Source organism: Helianthus annuus, chromosome 4 (assembly GCF_002127325.2).
Source record: "Helianthus annuus cultivar XRQ/B chromosome 4, HanXRQr2.0-SUNRISE, whole genome shotgun sequence".
NCBI classification, from domain to species: Eukaryota; Viridiplantae; Streptophyta; class Magnoliopsida; order Asterales; family Asteraceae; genus Helianthus; species Helianthus annuus.
Window position 1 is genome coordinate 184,889,358 of NC_035436.2, and position 22,407 is coordinate 184,911,764.

Genomic DNA, 22,407 nt, shown 5'->3' on the forward strand with positions numbered 1-22,407 from the left:
TGTTCTAGTTATAGATTTAAAGGGTGTTCATAGGCACGTCTGCTCAGGTATGATTACCCGCAGTTTTCAAAATGGGACACTTTTGTCCGTCTTTTCATTAAATCTTTGGGGGATTTATACTTCCCTTCATAGATTGTTTACAAAAGGTTTACTTTGAGGGGGGAAAGTCCCCATACATATAATTTTCCTACAACAAAAGTGGCCCTTGGCCGTTTTTTCCTGGGGGCTTGCCCCTTACATGTAATACTTCCTGAGCTGCATCAGGTTCTAGGTCCTGGGGACCTCTTTTCCTTCCAAAGTCTCCAACTTGCACGTTCCCTTCCCGTTTGCCCATGTGACTCTATATGGGCCTTCCCAGTTAGGTCCCAACTTCCCGGTGTTTTCCTGTAAACTGGCCTCGTTGGCTCTAAGGACTAGGTCCCCTGGGACGAGGTTGAGCTTCTTCATCCGTGCGTTGTAGTAACTTGCCAGGAGTTTTTTATAGTGAGCTTCTTTCACCGCTGCTACCTCCCTTCTTTCTTCCAATAAGTTAAGGTTCATTCTTAGATCCTGCTCGTTCTCCTCATCCCTCAGCTTCATCCGGGCGGTTTGGGACCCGATCTCTGCAGGGATCATGGCTTCCGTCCCGTAGGTAAGGCTGAATGGGGTCTCCCCATTGCAACTTTTGGGAGTGGTTCGGTATGTCCATAACACAAATGGAAGTTCTTCTAGCCAGCCTTTCTGTTTCCTCCCAAGCCTGCCCTTCATTCCTTTGATAACGCTCTGGTTGGCTCTTTCTACCAATCCGTTACTTTGGGCATGGGTTATAGAGGTGAATACCTGTTGGATTCTCATTTGTTCGCACCATGGCTTGAAGGGTCTCCCGGCGAATTGCACCCCGTTGTCACTCACCAGTTCCTTAGGGACCCCATACCTGCACACGATGTTATCCAGTACGAACCGCCTCATTTGATCTCCGGTGATCTTTGCCAGGGGTTTCGCTTCGATCCACTTAGTGAAATAATCGATGGCCACTACCACGTATTTGACCCCCCCGGGGCCCTCTGGAAAAGGCCCAATTATGTCTATGGCCCATTTTTGAAATGGCCAAGACGTCGAGACCGGAACCATAGGGTGTTTATGTTGGTGGGTCATTGGTGCATGTACTTGGCAGTTATCACACTTCTTGATCTCTTCAGATGCCGTCTCGTACATTCGCGGCCAGTAGAATCCTGCGTTCATTGCCCTTCTTACAATCGTTCTCGGTCCTGAGTGCATTCCACAGATTCCCTCGTGCATTTCCCTGATCACATATTCGGCCTCTTCCATATCTATGCACTTTAGGGACGGACCCAGATACGACCTTCGGTATAGTTCTTCTCCAATTAGTTCATACTGTAAGGCCTTGACTCTTGCCTTTCTGGCCGCCCATTCCCCCTCGGGCAAGGTCCCGTCCCGGAGGAATTTAACGATTGGAGTCATCCATGTTTCTTGGGAAACTTCGATTGTAGCTACTTCCGTTACGTCCAGGGAGGGGGATGTCAAGACCTCTACTTTGACCTCTTTCGCGAGGTGGTCGAATGCTACTGAAGCTAACTTGCTGAGTGCATCAGACTTTCTGTTCCTCCCTCGGGGGATGTATTCCAGTTTAAAGGTTCTGAATGCCTTAGCTGTCTCTTTAACTTTCGCCACATACCGAGCCATGATGCTATCCTTCGCTTCATATTCCCCCTGATACTGCTTCACCACCAACTGTGAATCGGTACTAGCCTCCACGTGTTTTGCTTTCATCTTCTGTACCAATCTCATCCCTGCTAGGAGGGCTTCGTATTCGGCGGTATTGTTGGTGTTTTCGAAATCTAGCCTTATAGCATATGTCAGTTCAACCCCCTCGGGGCTTAGCAACGTGATGCCTGCACCATTCCCTTCTTCACTGGATGCTCCATCAGTGAACAACTTCCAGACGGCTTCGTCCCCCCTCCTTCTTTCTTCCTCCTCCAAAGTTTCCCACTTTTGTAGTTCCCTCTCTTCGTCCTCGGGTACTTCTGCTAGGAAGTCGGCCAGTATCTGTCCCTTCGTGGCTGTCCTGGGCTTGAACTCCAGAGAGTGTTCTCCCAGTTCTACGGCCCATTTAGCCAGTCGTCCTGACTGTTACGGTTTTCTAAGCACTTTTTGGAGGGGTTGATCAGTGACTAAGGTGACCTTATGCCCTTGTAAGTATCTTATGAGCCTCTGAGATGCAAAGACCAGGGCTAATGCAAGTTTCTCTAGAGGCATGTACCGTTCCTCGGGCCCCTTGAGTGTTCTGCTGATGAAATATATGGGGATCTGCTTCCCCTCCCGTTCCACCATCATGACCGCGCTTATGGTCGTTTTAGAGGCAGATAGGTAAAGGAGCAGCGGGTCCCCGGGCACCGGGGTGGCTAACGCTGGGAGCTTGCAGATGTAGGCCTTCATTTCCTGAAAGGCAGATTCAGCCTCGGTGGTCCAGTTGAATTTGTTGGTCTGGATGCAGTCCTTTAACACCTTCATAAAAGGGAGGGTTTTATCAGCCACTTTTGATAAGAAACGATTTAGCGCAATCAGCCTTCCGTTTAATTGCTGGATGTCCCTCAAGGACCTGGGGGAGCGCATTTCGGCCACAGCCTGGGTTTTTTCTGGGTTTGCCCTTATCCCTCCTTTAGTTACCACCACCCCCAGGAAATTTCCTTCCTCTACCCCGAAACAGCATTTCCCGGGGTTCAGCTTCATGTTTACATCCCGCATTGTGTTGAGAGTCTCAGCTATGTCGTCTATCATGGCTGCTTCTGTCAGACTCTTGATGACAATGTCGTCAACATACACCTCTAGATTCCTTCCCCTTTGCTCCCTAAACAAGGTGTTCATAAACCTTTGTTATGTCGCCCCCGCGTTTTTGAGACCGAAGGGCATCTTAGTATAGCAGAATGTTCCCTCATCGGTGATGAAAGCGGTGTTTTCTTCATCTTCTATTGACATCTGTATTTGGTGGTATCCTTTGTAGGCGTCTAGGAAGCACTTCAGTGGGTACTGGGACAGGAAGTCGACCTGGGTGTCTATCTCCGGGAGGGGATAGCAGTCCTTGGGGCATGCTTTGTTTAAGTCTTGGAAATCGATGCACATCCTCCATCCCCCATCTTTTTTCTGAACCATAACTGGGTTGGCAACCCAGGATGGGTATTTGACTTCCCTGACTATCCCCGCTTTGAGCAGTTTGCGGGTCTCTTCACAAGCAGCCCTTCTCTTGTTTGGCCCCATGCTTCGCTTCTTTTGCCTCACTGGTTTCGCCCATGTGAAGGTGTTGAGCCGGTGTTCCATCAAGCTTCTGGGAATTCCCGACATGTCCCCGTGTTGGAATGCAAACACGTCTATGTTATGGAGGAGTAATTCCTTCAGGGCACTCTTGCATTTGTCACTTAGGTGGCTTCCTACCTTGACTGTTTGTTCTGGGAACTTATCACAGAGGACCCATTCTTCCACCTTCTTCCCTGGGGTCTTCCCTAGTTCCTCCCATTTGGATAGTGAAGAGACAACTTCATAAGCTGACTTCACCCATGCAAGACCCTTTGGTGTTTGGAATACCAACGCTCCGTGAGGAGTAGATGCTTGTGCTTGTAGATCTCCAATTCCAGGTCTTCCCAAAACCGCGTTGTACTTGGAGGGTGCCCTGACCACAGTGAAGGTTAAATTGATTGCCCGGACCCTATCCCCTACGCCAACCGTAAATGGGAGCTTGATCTTTCCTAGAGGATGTGACACACTGTTGTTGAATCCTACCAACGGGATAGAGTCCTCCTCCAGTCTATCTCTTATATCTCTATCGAACCTGAGGAAGCAATGTTCATATATTACTTCTACGCCGGATCCTCCGTCTACGTGTATTCTGGACACTTTGTGTCCAGCTATCACTGCTGAGATATTTAGCGGAAGCCGTTGTACTTCGTTTTCTTCTAAGTACGGCATGAAGATGGGAGCTTTCATGCAGTTTGGAGAGCCTAGGATTCTGGCCTTAACACTCCGGGTAACATCGAATTCATTTCTCCTTCTTATCATATCAACATCTGCCCTCCCCGGCTCTCTTGCATCTCTTCCCTTACGATCCCCTCCCCCTTCTTTGATCTCCTTGACCAGGTGCGCCAGCCTTCCTGTCTTCACCGCCGCCTCTATTTCCCTCTTGAGGTACATGCAATCATCAGTTTTGTGCCCGAAGCCCTTCTGAAATTCACAATATTCATTCGGCTGTGCTTTGGGTCCTGGCTTTATGGGGGGTGGCCTAGGGAACGAATTCTTCGCCATTTCCGTGGCCAGTATTTCACTTGGGGTTTTGACAATGGGGGTAAAGCTGTCGGAGTAAGGGGGCCCCTCCCTCGGGGTCTGTAGGGGGAGTATGAGGGTCTTGCTCTGTCATGCAACATTCTATCAAAGGGAGGCTTTCGTGTATAGGGGGTACCTTTCTCAAGTGGTCTTGTTGTTGGAGTGGCCATCCGGGACGTGGTATCTGTCTCCTTAGCTTTGCTGACCGTATCCTTTCCCCGGACGAAAGCCCTCACCCTGTCCATGAGATTGTCGAAAGAAGGTGGGAACTCCTCTCCCAGCTTTTCACACAGTTGTGCATGCTTCAGCCCGTTTATGAAGCTGCTAATTTTCATGACCTCCGGGACATTCTTGATGTTCATGCTTTCTTTGACAAACCTTTCCATATACTGATCTATCCGTTCGTTGTCCCTTTGTATGATATGGAGGATTTCATTGGGATTCTTGACTACCTTCCTTTGTTGGCCGAAGTTCCTGAGGAATTTTTCGCTTAACTCTTCGTAACTGTCTATGCTTCCCGGGGGAAGGCTGTCAAACCACAACCGGGCTCCTTCCGTTAAAGTTTGCACAAACATGTGGCACCACACTGGCATGGACCACCTTCCCAGTTGCCCTGCCCCCCGGAAAGCATGCAGATGATCCTCTGGATCTCTCGTTCCGTCATAGCGGTCAAAGCCTGGAGGCAGCTTTGTCTTGGGGGCATGGGTGCCTCTGATATTCTCCTTGTGAACTTTGAGACCTCGGCCAAGTCTCGTGGTAGGTATGGTTGGTCCAAACCAGTGTTACCTGAGTTGTCTTTCTCCTTTTCCTTATGTTTCTGACCGGTGATCAAGTCCTCTCTTTCTTCGGAAGACATCTGTCTCAGGGCCGTCATGAATGTCTCCAGTTGGTCCCCATTGTCGTTTTTACTCTGGGGATCCGTTCCTTCTTGATTAGGGGATGTGTCAAAAGAGAGTCTGGCTCTGAGGCTGTCCAACTTTTCTTGTCTCTTTAAATCGTCAAGATACTTGGTTATCTTTTCCCTGTGCATGGCCACGAAGCCAGGGGTGACATGCTCCGTTTCTTCCAGGTTTTCTACCAAATTCTCGTTACCTTCTTCATGAGTGACATCATCCACAGTGACTTTCTCCAGATCATTTTGGGCCGTTTGGGTGACACGTGAACTGTGTGGAGTTGCCATGCTGTTTTTTGGACAGGTGAGTTGCTCTCTGGACGTCGAATGTTAATGTGGGAACACCGGTCAGGCCTGGGTCCCACGGATGGCGCCAATGTCGAATACCCAACCTCCGAATGATGTCCGTTGGGTCTTCGCTGACGTAGAGAGCTCCTGTCCTTGTTGGCTACAAAATAATAAACCGTTAGCCTCGCCACGGAGGACCCCGGGAGGGGGATCCGTGACCAAGCTCCGACGTGAGAGTAAGTAAGCTTGCCGGATAAGGAAGAGGAACGTTTTCCGATGAAGATATTCACCGGAGAGTTCCTATCTTGGTGTGAATCTAATTAATGTGTTGTGTGTAGTAAATACAAGGAATCTTGGTCGGAGTTAATGAGGGAAATAAATGAGAGTAGTTAATGAGAATAATGGCCGAAGATGATAATACCTGCCTTTGCCTCATCCTTGTGTCCCCTTATATAATAGCATTCCCTTATCTTCAAGAGAGATGTTCCCATACTATCTAACGGTAACTATATTACCTTGGGAAGGTCAGACACGTGTCTGACCCCCAACGGTGTGATGTCCGTCTTCATTAATGCATCGCCGGACAAGTACCGTGATAGTGACCGAATGCCTCTCCTATCAGACATTAAATGAGCCTGCAACCTCTTAGCTGTTTTCCCGCTTAAATTTAGAAGGGACCTTGGTGAGCAAGGATAGTTCGTTTAGTGGACCTTTTAGTATTTTTGGGCTTCCAAAGAGAAAGGCCCAAAGCGGGCAATGTGGGCTCCCATACAGGCCCGTCGTCAATTAGATTTCCTCTCAATTGACTGTTAGTTATATTGGTTGAACATATTACATGATTTATAGGGTATCTAATTTTACAGCTAATAGAAGTTTTTAATAGAATTAAACTTGTTTGTGATTACTTTTTGAATTATTATTCTGTTTCTACGATTATTTTATTTTTTAGATAATCATCGGTTATGATTTATGATTGAGTTATTGGTATCTCGATATCGTTTACATTAGATTAGGAATTTTATGGGTTTCGAGACATGTTCTCTTATGTCTATATATTTACATACTTTTATCATAAAAAGGTATTCTTCGGTATTTATTTATATGAGACATACGAGTTAAATGCTTAATAAACATCTATATCTATACTATATAATAAAAGAAACCTGATTTGGGACACATGTCATTTAATGAGGGCATCAATAATTTATTGATAAATTTTAAATTTAAATTAAAAAGCTTTAACCCATGGCATTATAGCCTAGTGGTATATTGGGGGTGGGATAAGGCTTATGACCATTAGGTCATGGGTTTGATTCCCACAAAGGAGGTTTTTCCCAGATTTATTGGGTTTCCTCCTGAATTGGTGTATAGGCATTATTGCCTAGTGGAGATGGATATGATCGGGTGATTCTGCTGGTGGCACGATGATACTCCAGTAGTCCGTCAGTGATCCAAATTTGCCGTTCAAAAAAAAAAATTAAAAAGCTTTAAATATTATATTAGAATTTTATTTTAATTGTAAATCTATATCGGCATTTTGAATTATAGTTTGGCGTATGGTTAGGTGATAATGTAATTTTATATACCAAATAAAAAAGTTATATCTTTAAAACCACATATATTACAGGAGTTGAATAAATGTACTTTATTGTAAACTCCACTTCATTCTAAATACTAGGTATGTCTTTTTACTCTTCATATGCTATGCATATTATCTATGTCACATAGAAAACATCATGTTTTTTTAGATAAGTTTACCATGTCAAATAAGTAATATGCATATTATCTATGTCACATAGAAAACATCATGTATTTTTAGATAAGTTAGATATATGTGTTTTAAATCAAGGTAAACTTTTAACATACATATTTTTTCCTATTGTAACTAAGATGTAGAGGTCTGTGAAAGTTATCTTCACATTCGGAATGTCATAACTTTTTTTTTTAAATTTAGATTTACTTATGGTGTCTCGTGTCTTTATTTTTATTTTTTTCACTTATATATGTGCTTCATTGGTTCAATTGTACATGTAAAGTATGAGTAGGAGTTGGGTGGAAAGTGTGTTTTTCCTAGAAAGTCTAGGAAGCAATAAGAACGCGACATGTGGCATTGAAGGATTTTATCTAAAAGGGCATTTATGTACTTTCACAATCTATTTTTATTTTAGGAAATTATCTTCAATAACTAACTATACATAAATTTCGGAATTTTTTGTTTTCGATTTCTGATCTCACGTAATATCAATCATTCCTTCGTTTTCTTGCTGGAATCTATCAGCATGTTATTGGTAGTGTGTTTTAACAGTTTGTTCTTGGTGATGTGTTTTAACAGCAAGCAGATTCATACCGCTGTGTTTTATTATTCAGATTCATACAGTTGTGTTTTAACAGCAAGCAGATTCTTACAGTTGTGTTTTAGCATTCAGATTCATACAGCTGTGTTTTAACAGCAAGCAGATTCATACAGTTGTGTTTTAGCATTCAGATTCAAACAGTTGTGTTTTAACAGCAAGCAGATGCATACAGTTGTGTTTTAGCATTCAGATTCATACAGTTGTGTTTTAACAGCAAGCAGATTCATACAGTTGTGTTTTAACATTCAGATTCATACAGGTGTGTTTTAACAGCAAGCAGATTCATACAAATGTGTTTTAACAGCAAGGCAGATTCATACAGTTGTGTTTTAGCATTCAGATTCATACAGCTGTGTTTTAACAGCAAGCAGATTCATACAAATGTGTTTTATCATTCAGATTCATACAGCTGTGTTTTAACAGCAAGCAGATTCGTACAAATGTGTTTTATCATTCAGATTCATACAGCTGTGTTTTATCAGCAATTCAGATTCATACAGCTGTGTTTTAACAGCAAGCAGATTCATACAAATGTGTTTTACATCAGCAGATTTCGCCCCAGCTTTCGATCGGCTTCCGGTAACTGTTCCGCTGCTATCTATCCTTTCCAAAGTTTCCTGCTTTTTGAATCTCTTCCCTGCAACCAGCAAAATATCGTCAATTACAAACAAGAATCACCCGTAATCGCTTTGTAAAACACGCAGTACAATGAAAGCTTGATCTTATGTATATGGAACAAGGAAAATCTCTTATCTTCATCCATGATTTTAGGTATTTTTGGTATGATTTTGGGGGTTTCCGAATTTGGGTTTAGAGAGAGAAAGAGAGAGAGAGGGAAATTAGCGTGTATTAAGGAGATGTGATATCTCTGACGGTTATTTTTTATTGGTTTAAAACACACATAAGGACGAAATTGCCCCTACTCATTTAAAACAATCTATTAAATATAGTTAATTATTACAAGATTGCCATTGATTTAATCTCAACCCTTAAACACACCAATCGGATGAACAAGATCGCTTCCTAGACTTTCTAGGAAAAACACACTTTCCGTAGGAACCCTACTCAATAATTACACTATACATAGTATTTTCTCAACTATAGTTATTTTTTGTCTATTCATTTACATTACTTTTATCTATTTTCAGACCTTTCAAATGGTATGGGACATATTACATTATCAATAGTTTTTATTGGTTTCCTTACTAATTGTGATAAAAGTAATTATTTCGTACAATTCATATTGGTTTATAGCTTTGAATACGAGCATACTTTATATTAATGTTAATGATAGCGAAAGTGAGGAACTATATTTGGATGGTAGAATTATATAATATTATGCCAACATTAACCCGTCAGAATAATCTATTATCAGATAAAATCAGACACGTTACCTTTGAATAAGAAAATGTCACAATAAATATTAGTAGTGGTACAAAATTTTAAGTTTCTATGACAAATCCTAAACAAATAACAGATCATATTATTATGAATGGCTATACAAACTTCAATATTATTTTGTATTTGGTCTGCATATTACTCTATATTATATATACTTAGATCATATTATAAACATATTTTTTTATTTTACATTATAATTATGATTCAACCCGTATATTACACGGGGCAATAACCTAGTTCTTTCTTAAAGTAAAGAAAAGAGTAGGTAAAACTTGTATTATTTAATTTTGTAACATTATGTCTGTCTAATATAAAGTAAAGAAAACAGTAGGTAAAACTTAAATATTACATAGAAGTGAGAAACAGATAAAGTAAATAATGTTTATATGTCTATATATTTACATACTTTACCAAAAAAGTAGGTTTTAAACCAAATATTTGAAAACTAGTAAATCTAACTACTATAATAAAAAAAAATCATTTAGGGACACTTGTCATCGTATTAGGCAATATCTTATATATAATTACTATGTTATAACCCCGTGTATTACACCGGTTGAAAGAAAATGTGATTTTACATACTAAATAATAAAACAATATATTTTTAAAAACCTCATTTATTATCGGTTGAATAAATGTAATTTATATATTAAATAATAAAAAATATTATATTTTTAAGAACCTCGTATATTAAAATTTATATACCAAATAATAAAAAAAAAGTTAAATCTTTAAAAACTCTATGTATTACACGAGTTGATTAAATGTAATTTTAGATTAATAATATATTAAATAAATATAATTTTGGATTAATAGTGTATTAAATAAATATCATAGATCGATAACCAACGCTACAAATGTTACAAAAAACACTACAAAAAGGGAGGTGGATATGAAATACCGAGTATAAAGTTAAGCGAATAGACTATAAAAAAAATGAACTAAAGTATAGTATATGGTCTAAATATGGAGTAAAGTGAAATAACAAAGTAAAAAGTGCATGGTCTAAATATGGAAGAGTAAAATAAGTCGTTTTATACTTAAGATTGATGAATATATAAAAATCACTGAAATTAAACTAATAATATTTATCCATAAGATATTAAACTAATAATATTTAGTAGGAGACTTATCTATAATATAAGATATTAAACTAAATAATATTTAGTAGGATGATTATCTATAATTAATTAGAAGAAATTAAAATAAAATAATAATTATCTATAAGAGATGACCTAATATAATGACAAGTGTACCTAAAATGGTTTCTTTTATTATATAGTATAGATTATTTTAATTTAATCTCTTGTAATTAATTATAGATAATCCTCCTACAAAATATTATTTAATTGAATATCTTATATTATAGATAACTCTCCTACTAAATATTATTAATTTAATATCTTATGAATAATTATTATTTAGTTTAATCTCCTTCTCATTTATAATATTATTTTACGAAGAGAAAATGCCCGGATAGTCCCTGTGGTTTCGCCTTTTTTCACCTATAGTCCCCAACTTTCTAAAACTACCTGAATAGTCCCCAAGTTTTCATTTTTTGTTCCCGGATAGTCCCTGGGTCTAACTTCAGTTAATTTTCTCTGTTAAAATGATGTGAAATGACAAAAATACCCTTTCCTTAAAAGGCCAAACCATAGGGACTATCCGGGCATCTTCTTCATTTTTATTTATAAAACCCCACCACCACACTTCATCTTTTACGAAACTTAAAAATAAAATTAACTAATATTATTTATCATTTATACATTTACGGAGTTTTAAATAAAGGATTAAATTTATTGAGACTTCGTTAACAAATTTTGCAACAACAGAATAATCTATTTTTATCACGAAAACCAAACTTTGTATTAATATATTAAATATTTTTATTTTCACTGCATAAAATTACATATACTCGACCCATGTAACACATGAGATTTTTAAGATATAACTTTTTATTATTTGATATATAAAATTAGATTTACTCAATTCGTACAATATACGGGCTTTTTTAAGGATATATATTTTTTATTATTTAGTACAGAAAATTACATTTATTCAAACCGTGTGATGCACATATTTTTAAAGATGTATTTTTTTTATTGTTTGGTATATAAAATTACATTTATTCAACCCGTGTAATAAATGAGGTTTTTTAAAGATGTATTATTTTATTATTTGATAAACAATATTACATTTATTTAACCCGTGTAATACACGTGGTTTTAAAGATATAACTTTTTTATTTTGTATATAAAATTACATTTGTTCAACCTATACAATATGGTTCCTATAGATATAATTTTTTATTAGAGTTAATTACATAGTTAATCCATGTAGTTTGCACAAAGTAACATACTTAGGTACTAATAGTTTAAAATCACATTCTAGGGTATTAACTTTTCATTTTGTAACGTTTGGAGGTATTAACGTTATTTGTAGGTTTAAAATCACATTCTATTAGTACCTAAGTATGTTATTTTGTGCAAACCACATGGACTAACTATGTTAATACCCTAGAAGTTAATACCTCCAAACGTTACAAAATGAAAAGTTAATACCCTAGAATGTGATTTTAAACTATTAATACCTAAGTATGTCATTTTGTGTAAACCACAGGGACTAATCATGTAATTAACTCTTTTTATTATTTAATATATAAAATTATATTTATTTAATTCGTACAATAAATGAGATTTTAAAGATATATTATTTTATTATTTAGTATATAAAATTTATTTATTCAACCCCGTGTAATACACTGGGTTATAACCTAGTGTAACTTATATACGAAAACAACGTCTAAATAGCATCAACTTGTAAACATTACGCACATCAGATTTCTCATTCTTGGTTTATACATATTTTTTCTAATCTTGTAATAATTTGGTGATTAGATAAAACGGTTATAGCCCATTGGGTTGGATAGTACTATCGTAGGTTGTGTTTCTGGCCCATTAGATAAAAACGGTGCAGCCCATAACCTTTGATGACCTAACCATTTAGGAACTGACCCGCTATTTTTGTGTTACGTTCGGGTACCGGTTCCATGATTTTACTTTTACACGTTTCGGGTCTTGCGGTTCCGACCCATTTTGCAATGCATCCGGATAATGATGGTTTAATGCAAAATAAAAAAAAACATTTATATATGAATAAAAAAAATCATCATGACAAAACAAAATAACAAAACCCAGGTAGGTATATATGTTAAGGGAGTAGGATCAAATACAAACCACATTTCGCATACAAACTGTAAGAACCATTTAAAAAGTGTCACATGGTATCCAACCAATTATAGAGAAATGATAAAATAATATCCTAAATAATATCAATTATACTGAATTCCCTACAAAACATGTTAACAAGCAATTAATTCTTTATTTGGATTTTTTTTTTTGTTTTCAATGTGCTGATTAAGAAAAGTGCTAATATCATTCAAGTATGTGCTAAAATCAATTATCTTGATTAATTTTCATGTGCTAATATAATTCAAATATGCTACTTTTATGTATGTATTATTTTGTATGTGCTAATTTAATTTTTCTTAAGTGCTAGGATCTGCTCTTACGGTTTGTAGGACAAATATGGTTTGTACCAGAACCAACCCCGTTATCTTCAATATTGAACGTAAAAAAAGTTGGTAAGATTAAAATCTAACACAGACAATCATTAACAAATTCATCGTAGGACCAAAGAGAGCGTATTTCAAATCGAATCAACAAATAAATTTCAAAATCAAGAAACCCAAAAGCGATTACCGTTACCAAGTGTGAGTTATGCATGCATGCATCATCATCGGAATCTTAATTTTAAATTTAACCCCATATCTCATTGGACAGTCGAAAAATTTCTTCATCATTTGAATCCATCTGAGCCATAATGTCGACACCAAGGCTTTGCCTTTGTACATCCATGAGAAACCTTTGTCTTAAGTCCTTGACATGCTCATAAAGCACGTTAACATCATCAAAGAAAACGCCTTTTTCACTCCAGTAGTTATCGAAAAAATCAGACATAATGTTGATATGTTGCAAAGGATTCCTGCGGGTTTCATCAACAAGGCCTCCGGCTCTCGCGGGGCGCGACAGCATTGGCGGAGTCACACTTTGAACAACGGTGTCGTCTGACACCATTGAATTTTGTGTAGCAAATACAACGTATAATAGGAAAAATCCGAGCGACACTATTGTTTTTTTACGAGCGACGCCATTGTCTTTTTACAAACGACACCATTGTTTTGTTTTCTTCTAAAAGAATTACATAATAAACGAATTTATATTTCAAAAATTAAGCCCAATTACTTGAATTTAATTAGTATTCTTTAAATCAATAAAGGTACATGCTTAATTTTTATTTTTTTTCTAATACATTACGCATTATAGCCACATGTCTAGTTGGTTTTGTTCAATTGTTTAACCTAACAAGATGTTTGATGATCATTTGAATGATGCGTGCACTTATTTATTATCATGAAAAAGAGGGTTCTTTTTGCAAGTTGCCATTGAAAACATAATGAATCGTTTTCAAAACATGAAAACATGTACATGGCAACTATTAAGGGCATGTTTGGCTAAGCTTTTCAAAACAACTTATTGGCTTATTGACTTATCAAAAAGCCAATAAGTTGTTTTTGTGTTTGGCTAAGCCAAAAGTCCTTTTCGAAATGGCTTTTTGTAAAGAAGAAAAAGGAGGTTTCAAAAAGTCACAATATTGTGACTTGTTTGCCAGCTTTTAACTTTTCAAACTACAAATTACCAATATACCCCTTCTTTACCCCCTTATATCTAAAAGAATGCTCATTTTAGTCATTTTACATCAATAAGATAATCCAAACACTTTTTTTAAAAACTCTTTTTCAAAAAGTCCTTTTTCCAAAAGTCCTTTTTCCAAAATCCTTTTTCCAAAAGTCCTTTTCCAAAAGTCCTTTTTAACTATAATAAGCTTAGCCAAACATGCCCTAAATGCATTTTTTTACGTATTTCAAATGACTTTGTAATTTTATTATGTATTTTTATTTAATGACATTGTACTTTTAGTGTGATATTTGCTTTTATTATGGGATTTGACCCGACTAGATCCGAACCGATACAAGGTTCGACTCCAGGTTACTATAAACTGAGATATTCATAAAAAAAAGACACCATAAGAAATTTTTTTTGGCTCACCGGATCTATGAAGTCATCAATGTCAGTTAGAAGGATGATATCGTGATTTTTAGGGCTGCTATGCAGTGGGAATTGTGGGTTTTGAGGCGGTGGGTTTTGTGGGTTTGGAGGGATGTGATGCGGTGGGTTTTGGGGTTGGGTTCCATTGTTGCTGAGAGAGAAAAGATGATGGAGAAGAAGAAATGTGGTGGGGGTTTTCAAGAAATGAGGGTCATAGGGTTTTCAGCTTTATATAGCTGTTAGTAACCACCTACATATATATATCATTGTCTTTCTTTGATTCGCAAATTAAGAGGGTTTTTTTCTTTTTTCAGTTTGCTCCTTCCTTTCCATTTCATTTGTGTAACTTTGAATGAATGAATGAATAAAAAGAATGAATATTATTGTTGATATCCGGTCGTTAAGGTGTTGGGTTTTGTTTCTGTTCATATTTAAAACCAACATAATCAGACACATATGTCTAATATCTATTAAAATCAGTTAAAAGTAAATAATAATAATAATAATAATAATAATAATAATAATAATAATAATCTATATATAATCTAAAATTTAGTTACATGTTCTATTTTAAAATCAACATTTATGATGTTTTAAATGCAATACTTAAATTAATATTGATTAAAATAATATATTACAAAATCATAAGTCCGCCTCCATCCACCTTATTCCTTTTAATTAGGGTTCTCTCAACCTCTGAAGCTGTGGAATCGATCACACCATTTCAAGGAACTCCTTTGGATGTTCAGCCTACGGTGAACGGTTGGTGTCGGCTGCCAGAGATGGAGACTTCGGTGGTGTGGTGCGCTCGGGACTCGGGAGGCCAGAAGAGGGTTTGAAACGTAGGTAATTCTGTTCTTGCCAATTATTAGTGTTTTGTGTGTATTGGTTGAATTTGTTTGTTGATTGGTGATTAGGTTATGTTAGAAACAGATTTGTAAATTGGATTATTATTTGTTTGGAATCTGTACTATAAACTGATGATTTTAACTTGAAATAACAATAGTGGTAATTTTAAATTGGATCCTTGTGTTTTTAGTGAAGTGTATTGATTTGATTTTGGGATTCTTTTTGGTTTTATTTAGAAACAATTTTTGTTGCATAAAGACTTCACTTTTGTATGTGTTTATGTGTAATTGAATATGTATTTTGGTTGGTGATTAGGGTTTGTTAGAAACAGAGTTGTAAAGCGGATTATAATTTGTTTGAAATTGCAATAATTAGTTTAAATGCATGATGCATGCTCACATCCAAAACATCCCACAATGATGACATGATAATTTGGTTTGATACTGAATTGAGTTAGGTAGTAATTTACTAAAGCAGATGGTGTGATCTTGATGTTTCTTGAAATGGGTTCTTTTGCTTTTTTTTAAATAAAGTTTATTGATATGATTTTGGTTTTTTTTTTTTTTTTTTTTTTTTTTTTTTTTTTTTTGCAGAAAGTTTGGTTGGATAAAGGCACAGGAAAAGCTTGTGTTTTGATATCTTCCAATGGATTAGCGATAACTGGGATTGACGATCGTAGATACTGGAGTTGGATTTCTACAGAGGAATCCAGGTGAAAGTCTACATCTATATTCTAAACATCTTCACACATGTAAATTCACTATAATTCTCCGACCTGCACATGTGTACGAAGTTTGTTACGAGGAAGAGAGAGCAAAATAAAAGTAGAGAAATTAGTTAATTAGGTAAGGAAATCATTTAATCTTTTTATAAATATACCAACTTTTATTTCACTTTAAAAGAAATGAATGGTTTAGATTTGTTCTAGCAATTCTGCTTTCAACCCCGCCTTTTGGTTTAAAAAGTGTCGATCAGGGGCAAAAAGGCGTGCCCCTGTGTAGTTTTGGGTCAAAGTTTGGTCAAAGCTACGGTGCGTTGAAGGTTAATATGTAAAAGTTACTTAATCGATGAAGAAGTTATGAACTGTTTACTTGATAAATAGGTATATATATGTAAAATAGATGAGAGATATGCTACTAATATATAAGGCTTATTTGGTAGTTTTTTATGCAGATTCCGTTCAGTTGCTTATCTCCAGCAAATTTGGTGGTTTGAAGTCGATGGTGAGGTCGAGTTTCCTTTTCCTTGTGGGACCTACACCCTCTACTTCCGCCTACAACTTGGGCGGTCAGGCAGGCGGTTTGGGCGGCGTGTCTGCAACTCTGACCATGTTCATGGTTGGGATATAAAACCTGTGAAATTTCAGCTTTCAACTTCAGATGGGTACGGCTCTAAACATTTTCTATGTAATGGACGCGATTGGAAACCCGGTATTACTTGGACATTATTGCTTGATAATGGAGCTGATGTTAGTTCAGAAGCCGAAAAGCAACGAGTGATCATGTGTTTAAAAGCCGCGGTTGAAAGAAGGGCACCCGAGGGTGTGCGTCTCGAGCTATTCAAAGCCGACAAACCCGGACTGTTGGCCCAAGTGACACGAACGTTTAGAGAAAACGCGATGAACGTAGCACAGGCCGAGATATCTACAACAATGGGTATGGCTCTAAACATTTTCTATGTAACGTACGCGATTGGAAACCCGGTGTTACTTGGACATTATTGCTTGATAATGGAGCTGATGTTAATTCTAGGAATTATTGTGGTCAGGTAAATATTATTGAAATTGTGTAATTACATCATATTATTTCATAAGTAAGATTTTAGGGTTTTAATTATGGATATTGATTAATGAGGCTATTTACATATCACAATTGCATGATCATTTAATGGGGCTGTTTACATACCACCACAATTTACGGTCGGCTTTAATTCCATTGATTATTCACTGGTTTCTTTCTGGGAAGGTGAATGGTCTGAATTTCTATTATATGAGCTCCACCTTCCCTATTGTTGTAGGTCCATATTCAGACTTGCTACTCTACTATCATGGCTAGCTCTCTTAGTGTGAATACATCGGGAATTGCTGTTGGCAACCAAATGGTCCTTGCTGACCTCCGTGAAGGGAGTACCGGCCCCATCACGGTTATGGTTTGCAGAAAGTGGGACGTCACAAGTGTCAATGGACGCTACATGAGCACCGACTATGTCGTCAGTGATATAAAGGTAACTCTCACCCTTTTAACCCCCGTACCCTTTCCCTTTTACAAGTTTCATCGTTATTGAAAGTCTGCTGTTTGGTTTGCATAGGGAGGTGTGATGCATTGTACCGCCCGAAATAACATTGCACACTACTTCTTTGACAAGCTCAAAGAGGGCGGGATATATTTACTCAAGGGTTTTATAGTCCAGAGCACCGATCAATACCGGATTCTAAAAGACAGCCCCTTTGTTATCGGGTCGAATGGCTCCACGACTGTTAAGAGGGTTGACGATGCCAGTGGTTCATTTACGCGCTACCCGTTCTTACTTACGGCGTTTGAGGACCTCGAACCAACAGAGGGCAAGTATTTTGTAGGTATGTTTACTCTCCTCATGCTGGTGTAACGGTTGTTTGCTTTTCTTATATAAAAAAATGGTCTAATAAATGTTAGAGTACTTATTGGTTATTAACTAAACAGTCATGTTTGTAAATTGCATCAATACCGGAGAAGACGGAGCGTATCTGGTACTTATTCAGCCTTCATAGTTCATATTATCATACATTTTAAAAAAAAATTATGAAATGGTTTTTGTTTATTTTGCTAAAATTGCTTTTTTTTTCATTTTTTCAGGAATTACCAAACGATTTTCAAATAATATTTTAACCAATTAACTCATCCATTTTATTTAATAATATAGATATATATATATATATATAGACTTCTCATATTCAGATTCCATAACATCAAAATATATGTTATCATCATTTATTATTATTATTATTATTATTATTATTATTATTATTATTATTATTTGTTATCATTAATGCAATTAGATGTGTGAGCAACTTTACACCTGATGACTTCTCATATTCAGATCCTATAACATTTTTGCATTTAAACTTTCATTAAAATGAAAACTGCCACAGGTTATCCCAAGAGCCTACTTATCGTGTCTCTATAAATACACAGCCACATTCAAGCATCCTCCCTTTCATTATGCAACCTGTGACTGAATATCGGAAGACACCTGCCAACATGAAGAAAACCACTGCTGTTGCTAACTGTTCAGAAAGTTTGGCGACTCTTGAAGAAATATTACACCATGGTCGAGAAAATAAGAAACACACGGCATCAACACTTTCTATAATTTCGATTGTTTCCCCCGGCATTATTATTATCCGTACATTAAATATGTTTCTTCTAATCCATGCAGAATGCTGAGTTCAATTGTCGTGTGGTGATTAAAGGCGTACGTAATAGCGAAGAGTGGTTCAGTCTTATGTGTGGAGGAGGAAAATGCATGAAAGGTGTATCGCGTGATCACGGGGAGCTGTGGTGTGTTGGCTGTGAAAACCCAGTTATGTTTCCCCGAGCAAGGTTCAGTTTTGGTATTCTATAGTTATGTGCGTTGGCAAACGCCTTTATACACTTTCACATATGAAAAAAAAAACTTTCAACAGGTTCCATCTTGAACTTGATGTGCTCGATTCCACGGCAAAATCGGTCATCGTGTGCTTCGATGACACTGCACAGATTCTAACAAGCACCACTGCTCAGTCTATACTCAATGTGGAATCGGGTCTCTCGCATATCTACACCGTTTATTCCGAAAGCATCCAGGATAACTTCACTCCAGTCATGATACAGAACTCTAACGGTAGCATCTCAGCGCTCCCAAACTGCTTACACTCACTTGTGGGCACCACCCGAACCATCCAAGTTGACACATCCACATACTACCATCATGGGGCCTTTGAGAGCTACAAATGCAAGCGTGTGCTCCCAGACGAAACCAATTGTCAATCCGTTGGATCTACCACTCCTACTCCCATGACTAGGAAAGGTAAAGGGGTGATGACAATACCAACACCGATTAAGCTCAAAGAAACAATCAGAAAGTACATGTAAGTTTCTATATATACTCTTGACTTACCAAATTCCATGAACCACATAACTACATATCCATTTGTGTTGTGTTTAAGTAAATGTTCAAAATTGAATATTATATGATACAAACATCATGTTTATTTCTTTATGACTAACTATAAAACTGATACTTATTAAATGGAAAAAATATGAAAAAATAGATATAAATAATATAAACTAATAAATAATAATAATAAACAAGAGCTAACATATGTTTTCAATATATTACTTTTAATCTATGACAGTTTTGATCCATACAGGTAAAAATGAAAAAGATAACCCATAAAGTTTTATAACTACCATTGTAATAATATACTGTTCCAACATTATAAAATAATATTTTTATTTTAAAATTGAAAGAAAAAAAAAAGACAAACCTGGGCTCTCACGAAACCGCAGAGTGCAAAGGTGGAAAATTGACCAGTATATAGACCATTTTCGTCCGAATGACCAACATTAATTTGGACTGAAGCATGATCCTTTGAAGTGATCAGCCTATTGGTGGCCGAACTGCAAAATAGAAACGATCGACACCATTGGTTTTGATATGTGCTTTTTCGATTTGAGAACGCATACGAACCCATCGCTTTAGTGTTGAAATGCATTGTAATGGAACTTACCCGCGGCAAGTCGGCAGGTTACCTTTCTTTATGTCGATTATGATGAAATTTGTAGTGAATTTGTTTATGCTTCTTTGTTCGTTTGGATATTTAAGTTAAATCATTAGTTTATGCTTTTTTCCCCTATTTATACATGTCAAATAGCTAAATGGAATGAATTGAAATTCAACGAGCTTGAACTGCAGTTCATAAATGGGAATTTACTTGAACGAAGTTACATTCTATCAACTTTTTAGCACAAAATAATGGAATATGAACTACTAATATATACATCATCCAGGTTAAAGTTCTGCCTAACATTTCCTTTCTTTCTTTCACAGCCCTACTTATGAAGGTTCTGATTCAGATGGTTTTGTGGGTAGCGCTCCAGGTGAAAGGTATGTATTTAGCCTATAAGCATATACGTTTTACACATCATATCCATTTGTGTTGTGTTTAAGTAAATGTTTAAAATTGAATATTTGTCGCTATTTCACTACTTGAACGAAGTTACATACTATCAAATTTTTAGTACAAAATAATGGCATATGAGCTACTAATATATACATCATCTAAGTTAAAGTTCTGCCTAACATTTCCTTTTTTTTATTTCCCAGCCCTACAGGTTCTTATTCAGAGATGGTTCTGTGGGTATCGCTCCAGGTGAAAGGTATATATTTTGCCTATAAGCATATAGATATTTGATTTGACTAGCTCATACCCGTTACTTATGTTTACTTCCTTAAACCTGTTGTAGACAAGAAACTACTAAGGGGAACGTCGACTACATGGCGATGCATTAGCGGCAGAAGATTTCGTGAATTATTGAATAAAACCGGAAGCTTTACGAACTCCTTTAAGTTTTTTTCCTGTAATGTATGTTTTTAGACTTGGCATACATGTTTGTTCTTAAACAGATTCCGCAAACAAAGTTTCCTGTGCTATGCACGCCTTAAATTTTGTGTGGCCGGCTTATGGTACAAGCTCTTATCACGTTTTGTATGGCTTCTCTTACATTGTCTTTTGGCTAATTATCTTTTATCCATACATAAACATTTTCCCCAAACGCACAACAAAATGAAGGACACTAACTGTTGGTCATATCGTGCATCGCACGGGCCTGCCCTCTAGTAATAATTTAAAAATTAATATCTAAACAACAATATTATAATAATAGTGTATATCATTCTAAGAATAAATAACATTATTACCTTGACATGATTCTACGTGGTATTAGAATTAACTTAACTTGAATGAGCATAAATAGTGGTGAACAAGTTTAGGTCCGGACTGAAAATAACCGAGAACCGAATCGAAAATATACCTAATCCGACCGAACCCAAGTATCTAGGTATTTAGATCGGTTCCAATTTTTCATATAAAATAGGGTCGGGTCAGGTCGGTTCTCGGTTCTTTTCATGGTGAAACCCGACTTTGACCTATGGACCGGAATCGACCCTATATTTAGAGTAGTGAATCGGTTCTGTATTTTATGTTTGATCGGTTCTCAGGTCGGGTCGAGTAATGATTGGGTTTTTTCTTTTGCTCACCCCTAAGCATAAACGGTTGGATATGAACGTGTTAGTTGCGCTTTAGCATTAAAATTTCACCAAGGGGAAGAGACCATGTTAATTCTGGACTTATTTGTTTTTAACTTTGATTTCGTTTATTAGTTTGGGTTAGTTTAGCGTGCAATCGGGTTAGTCTAGATAAATGAATGACATCTTATTGCTTAATTTAAAACAAATATCATTGGTTAAAACTAAACAACAACATCAAAAAGTAATATCTAAACAATACTATTTATATGAAATCTATGAATTATATACTATAATTTTGTAACATTTGTTGGCTTTATAGGTTGTAATTTGTGCTTCATTGGGTGTGTTGTGCATTAGAGTATTATATGCTAATGGTATAAGTTCTACAACAACTTATTATAATTTTGTAACATTTGTTGGCTTTATAGGTTGTACTTTGTGCTTCATTGGTGTGTTGTGCATTAGAATGTTGTATGCTAATGGTACAAGTTCTACAACAACTTATTATAATTTTGTAACATTTGTTGCCTTTCTGCTTCATTGGTGTGTTGTGCATTAGAGTGTTGTATGCTAATGGAACAAGTTCTACAACAACTCATAGTTATGTATTGTACCACATGTTAAAGCACATAATACATCCTCTTGATGCAACTTTTCTTGGTTGCTTGGCACGCTTTCTCCACTTTAATTATTTCAGTATTCATTGTTTCAAAAACCAAACTTTTAGCATCGATGTCTCATTCATGTAAAAAGATTTGACTGCATTTATTTTTGTGCAGAAGGATTCTATATAGGCCGTATAAGGTTATACAACTCGTATACACTAGGGATGTGTAAATAAGATTATAGGTTTGTGTGTATAGAAGGAGCCTACGTT

The 22,407-nt window shown here is 36.7% G+C and overlaps 3 protein-coding genes and 1 long non-coding RNA gene across 4 annotated transcripts; 2 read left to right on the forward strand and 2 right to left on the reverse strand.

Annotated features, from left to right (window-relative positions):
- Nucleotides 1-267: 267 nt before the first annotated feature.
- LOC110933964 lies at nucleotides 268-2,865 on the reverse strand. The gene is made up of 2 exons (XM_022177163.1): nucleotides 2,182-2,865; nucleotides 268-2,127 (listed from the first exon to the last, which is right to left on the reverse strand). Exons 1-2 carry the CDS (start codon nucleotides 2,863-2,865, stop codon nucleotides 268-270), a joined length of 2,544 nt encoding a protein of 847 aa, XP_022032855.1.
- Nucleotides 2,866-12,870: 10,005 nt separating this feature from the next.
- LOC110937407 lies at nucleotides 12,871-14,791 on the reverse strand. The gene is made up of 2 exons (XR_002590778.1): nucleotides 14,415-14,791; nucleotides 12,871-13,496 (listed from the first exon to the last, which is right to left on the reverse strand). It is a non-coding gene; the product is annotated as an uncharacterized LOC110937407 (long non-coding RNA).
- Nucleotides 14,792-15,196: 405 nt separating this feature from the next.
- Nucleotides 15,197-17,840, forward strand: LOC110933965. The gene is made up of 5 exons (XM_022177164.2): nucleotides 15,197-15,247; nucleotides 15,857-15,975; nucleotides 16,437-17,030; nucleotides 17,280-17,486; nucleotides 17,571-17,840. Exons 1-4 carry the CDS (start codon nucleotides 15,197-15,199, stop codon nucleotides 17,329-17,331), a joined length of 816 nt encoding a protein of 271 aa, XP_022032856.1. The 3' UTR covers nucleotides 17,332-17,486; nucleotides 17,571-17,840.
- Nucleotides 17,361-20,986, forward strand: LOC110933966. Its single transcript, XM_022177165.1, has 9 exons — nucleotides 17,361-17,486; nucleotides 17,571-17,838; nucleotides 17,942-17,988; nucleotides 18,434-18,592; nucleotides 18,678-18,841; nucleotides 18,925-19,368; nucleotides 20,331-20,387; nucleotides 20,607-20,659; nucleotides 20,747-20,986. Exons 1-9 carry the CDS (start codon nucleotides 17,361-17,363, stop codon nucleotides 20,875-20,877), a joined length of 1,449 nt encoding a protein of 482 aa, XP_022032857.1. The 3' UTR covers nucleotides 20,878-20,986.
- Nucleotides 20,987-22,407: the final 1,421 nt, after the last annotated feature.

Coding starts and splice junctions, on each gene's coding strand:
- LOC110933964 (XM_022177163.1), bottom strand. CDS start 2,865: ATGAACACCTTGTTTAGGGAGCAAAGGGGAAGGAATCTAGAGGTGTAT. Junction 2,128..2,181: donor GATACTTACAAGGGCATAAG/GTCACCTTAGTC, acceptor AAACCGTAACAG/TCAGGACGACTGGCTAAATG.
- LOC110933965 (XM_022177164.2), top strand. CDS start 15,197: ATGGAGACTTCGGTGGTGTGGTGCGCTCGGGACTCGGGAGGCCAGAAG. Junction 15,976..16,436: donor ATTTCTACAGAGGAATCCAG/GTGAAAGTCTAC, acceptor TTTTTTATGCAG/ATTCCGTTCAGTTGCTTATC. Junction 17,031..17,279: donor CTAGGAATTATTGTGGTCAG/GTAAATATTATT, acceptor CTATTGTTGTAG/GTCCATATTCAGACTTGCTA.
- LOC110933966 (XM_022177165.1), top strand. CDS start 17,361: ATGGTCCTTGCTGACCTCCGTGAAGGGAGTACCGGCCCCATCACGGTT. Junction 18,593..18,677: donor GAGAAAATAAGAAACACACG/GCATCAACACTT, acceptor TAATCCATGCAG/AATGCTGAGTTCAATTGTCG. Junction 18,842..18,924: donor GTTATGTTTCCCCGAGCAAG/GTTCAGTTTTGG, acceptor AACTTTCAACAG/GTTCCATCTTGAACTTGATG.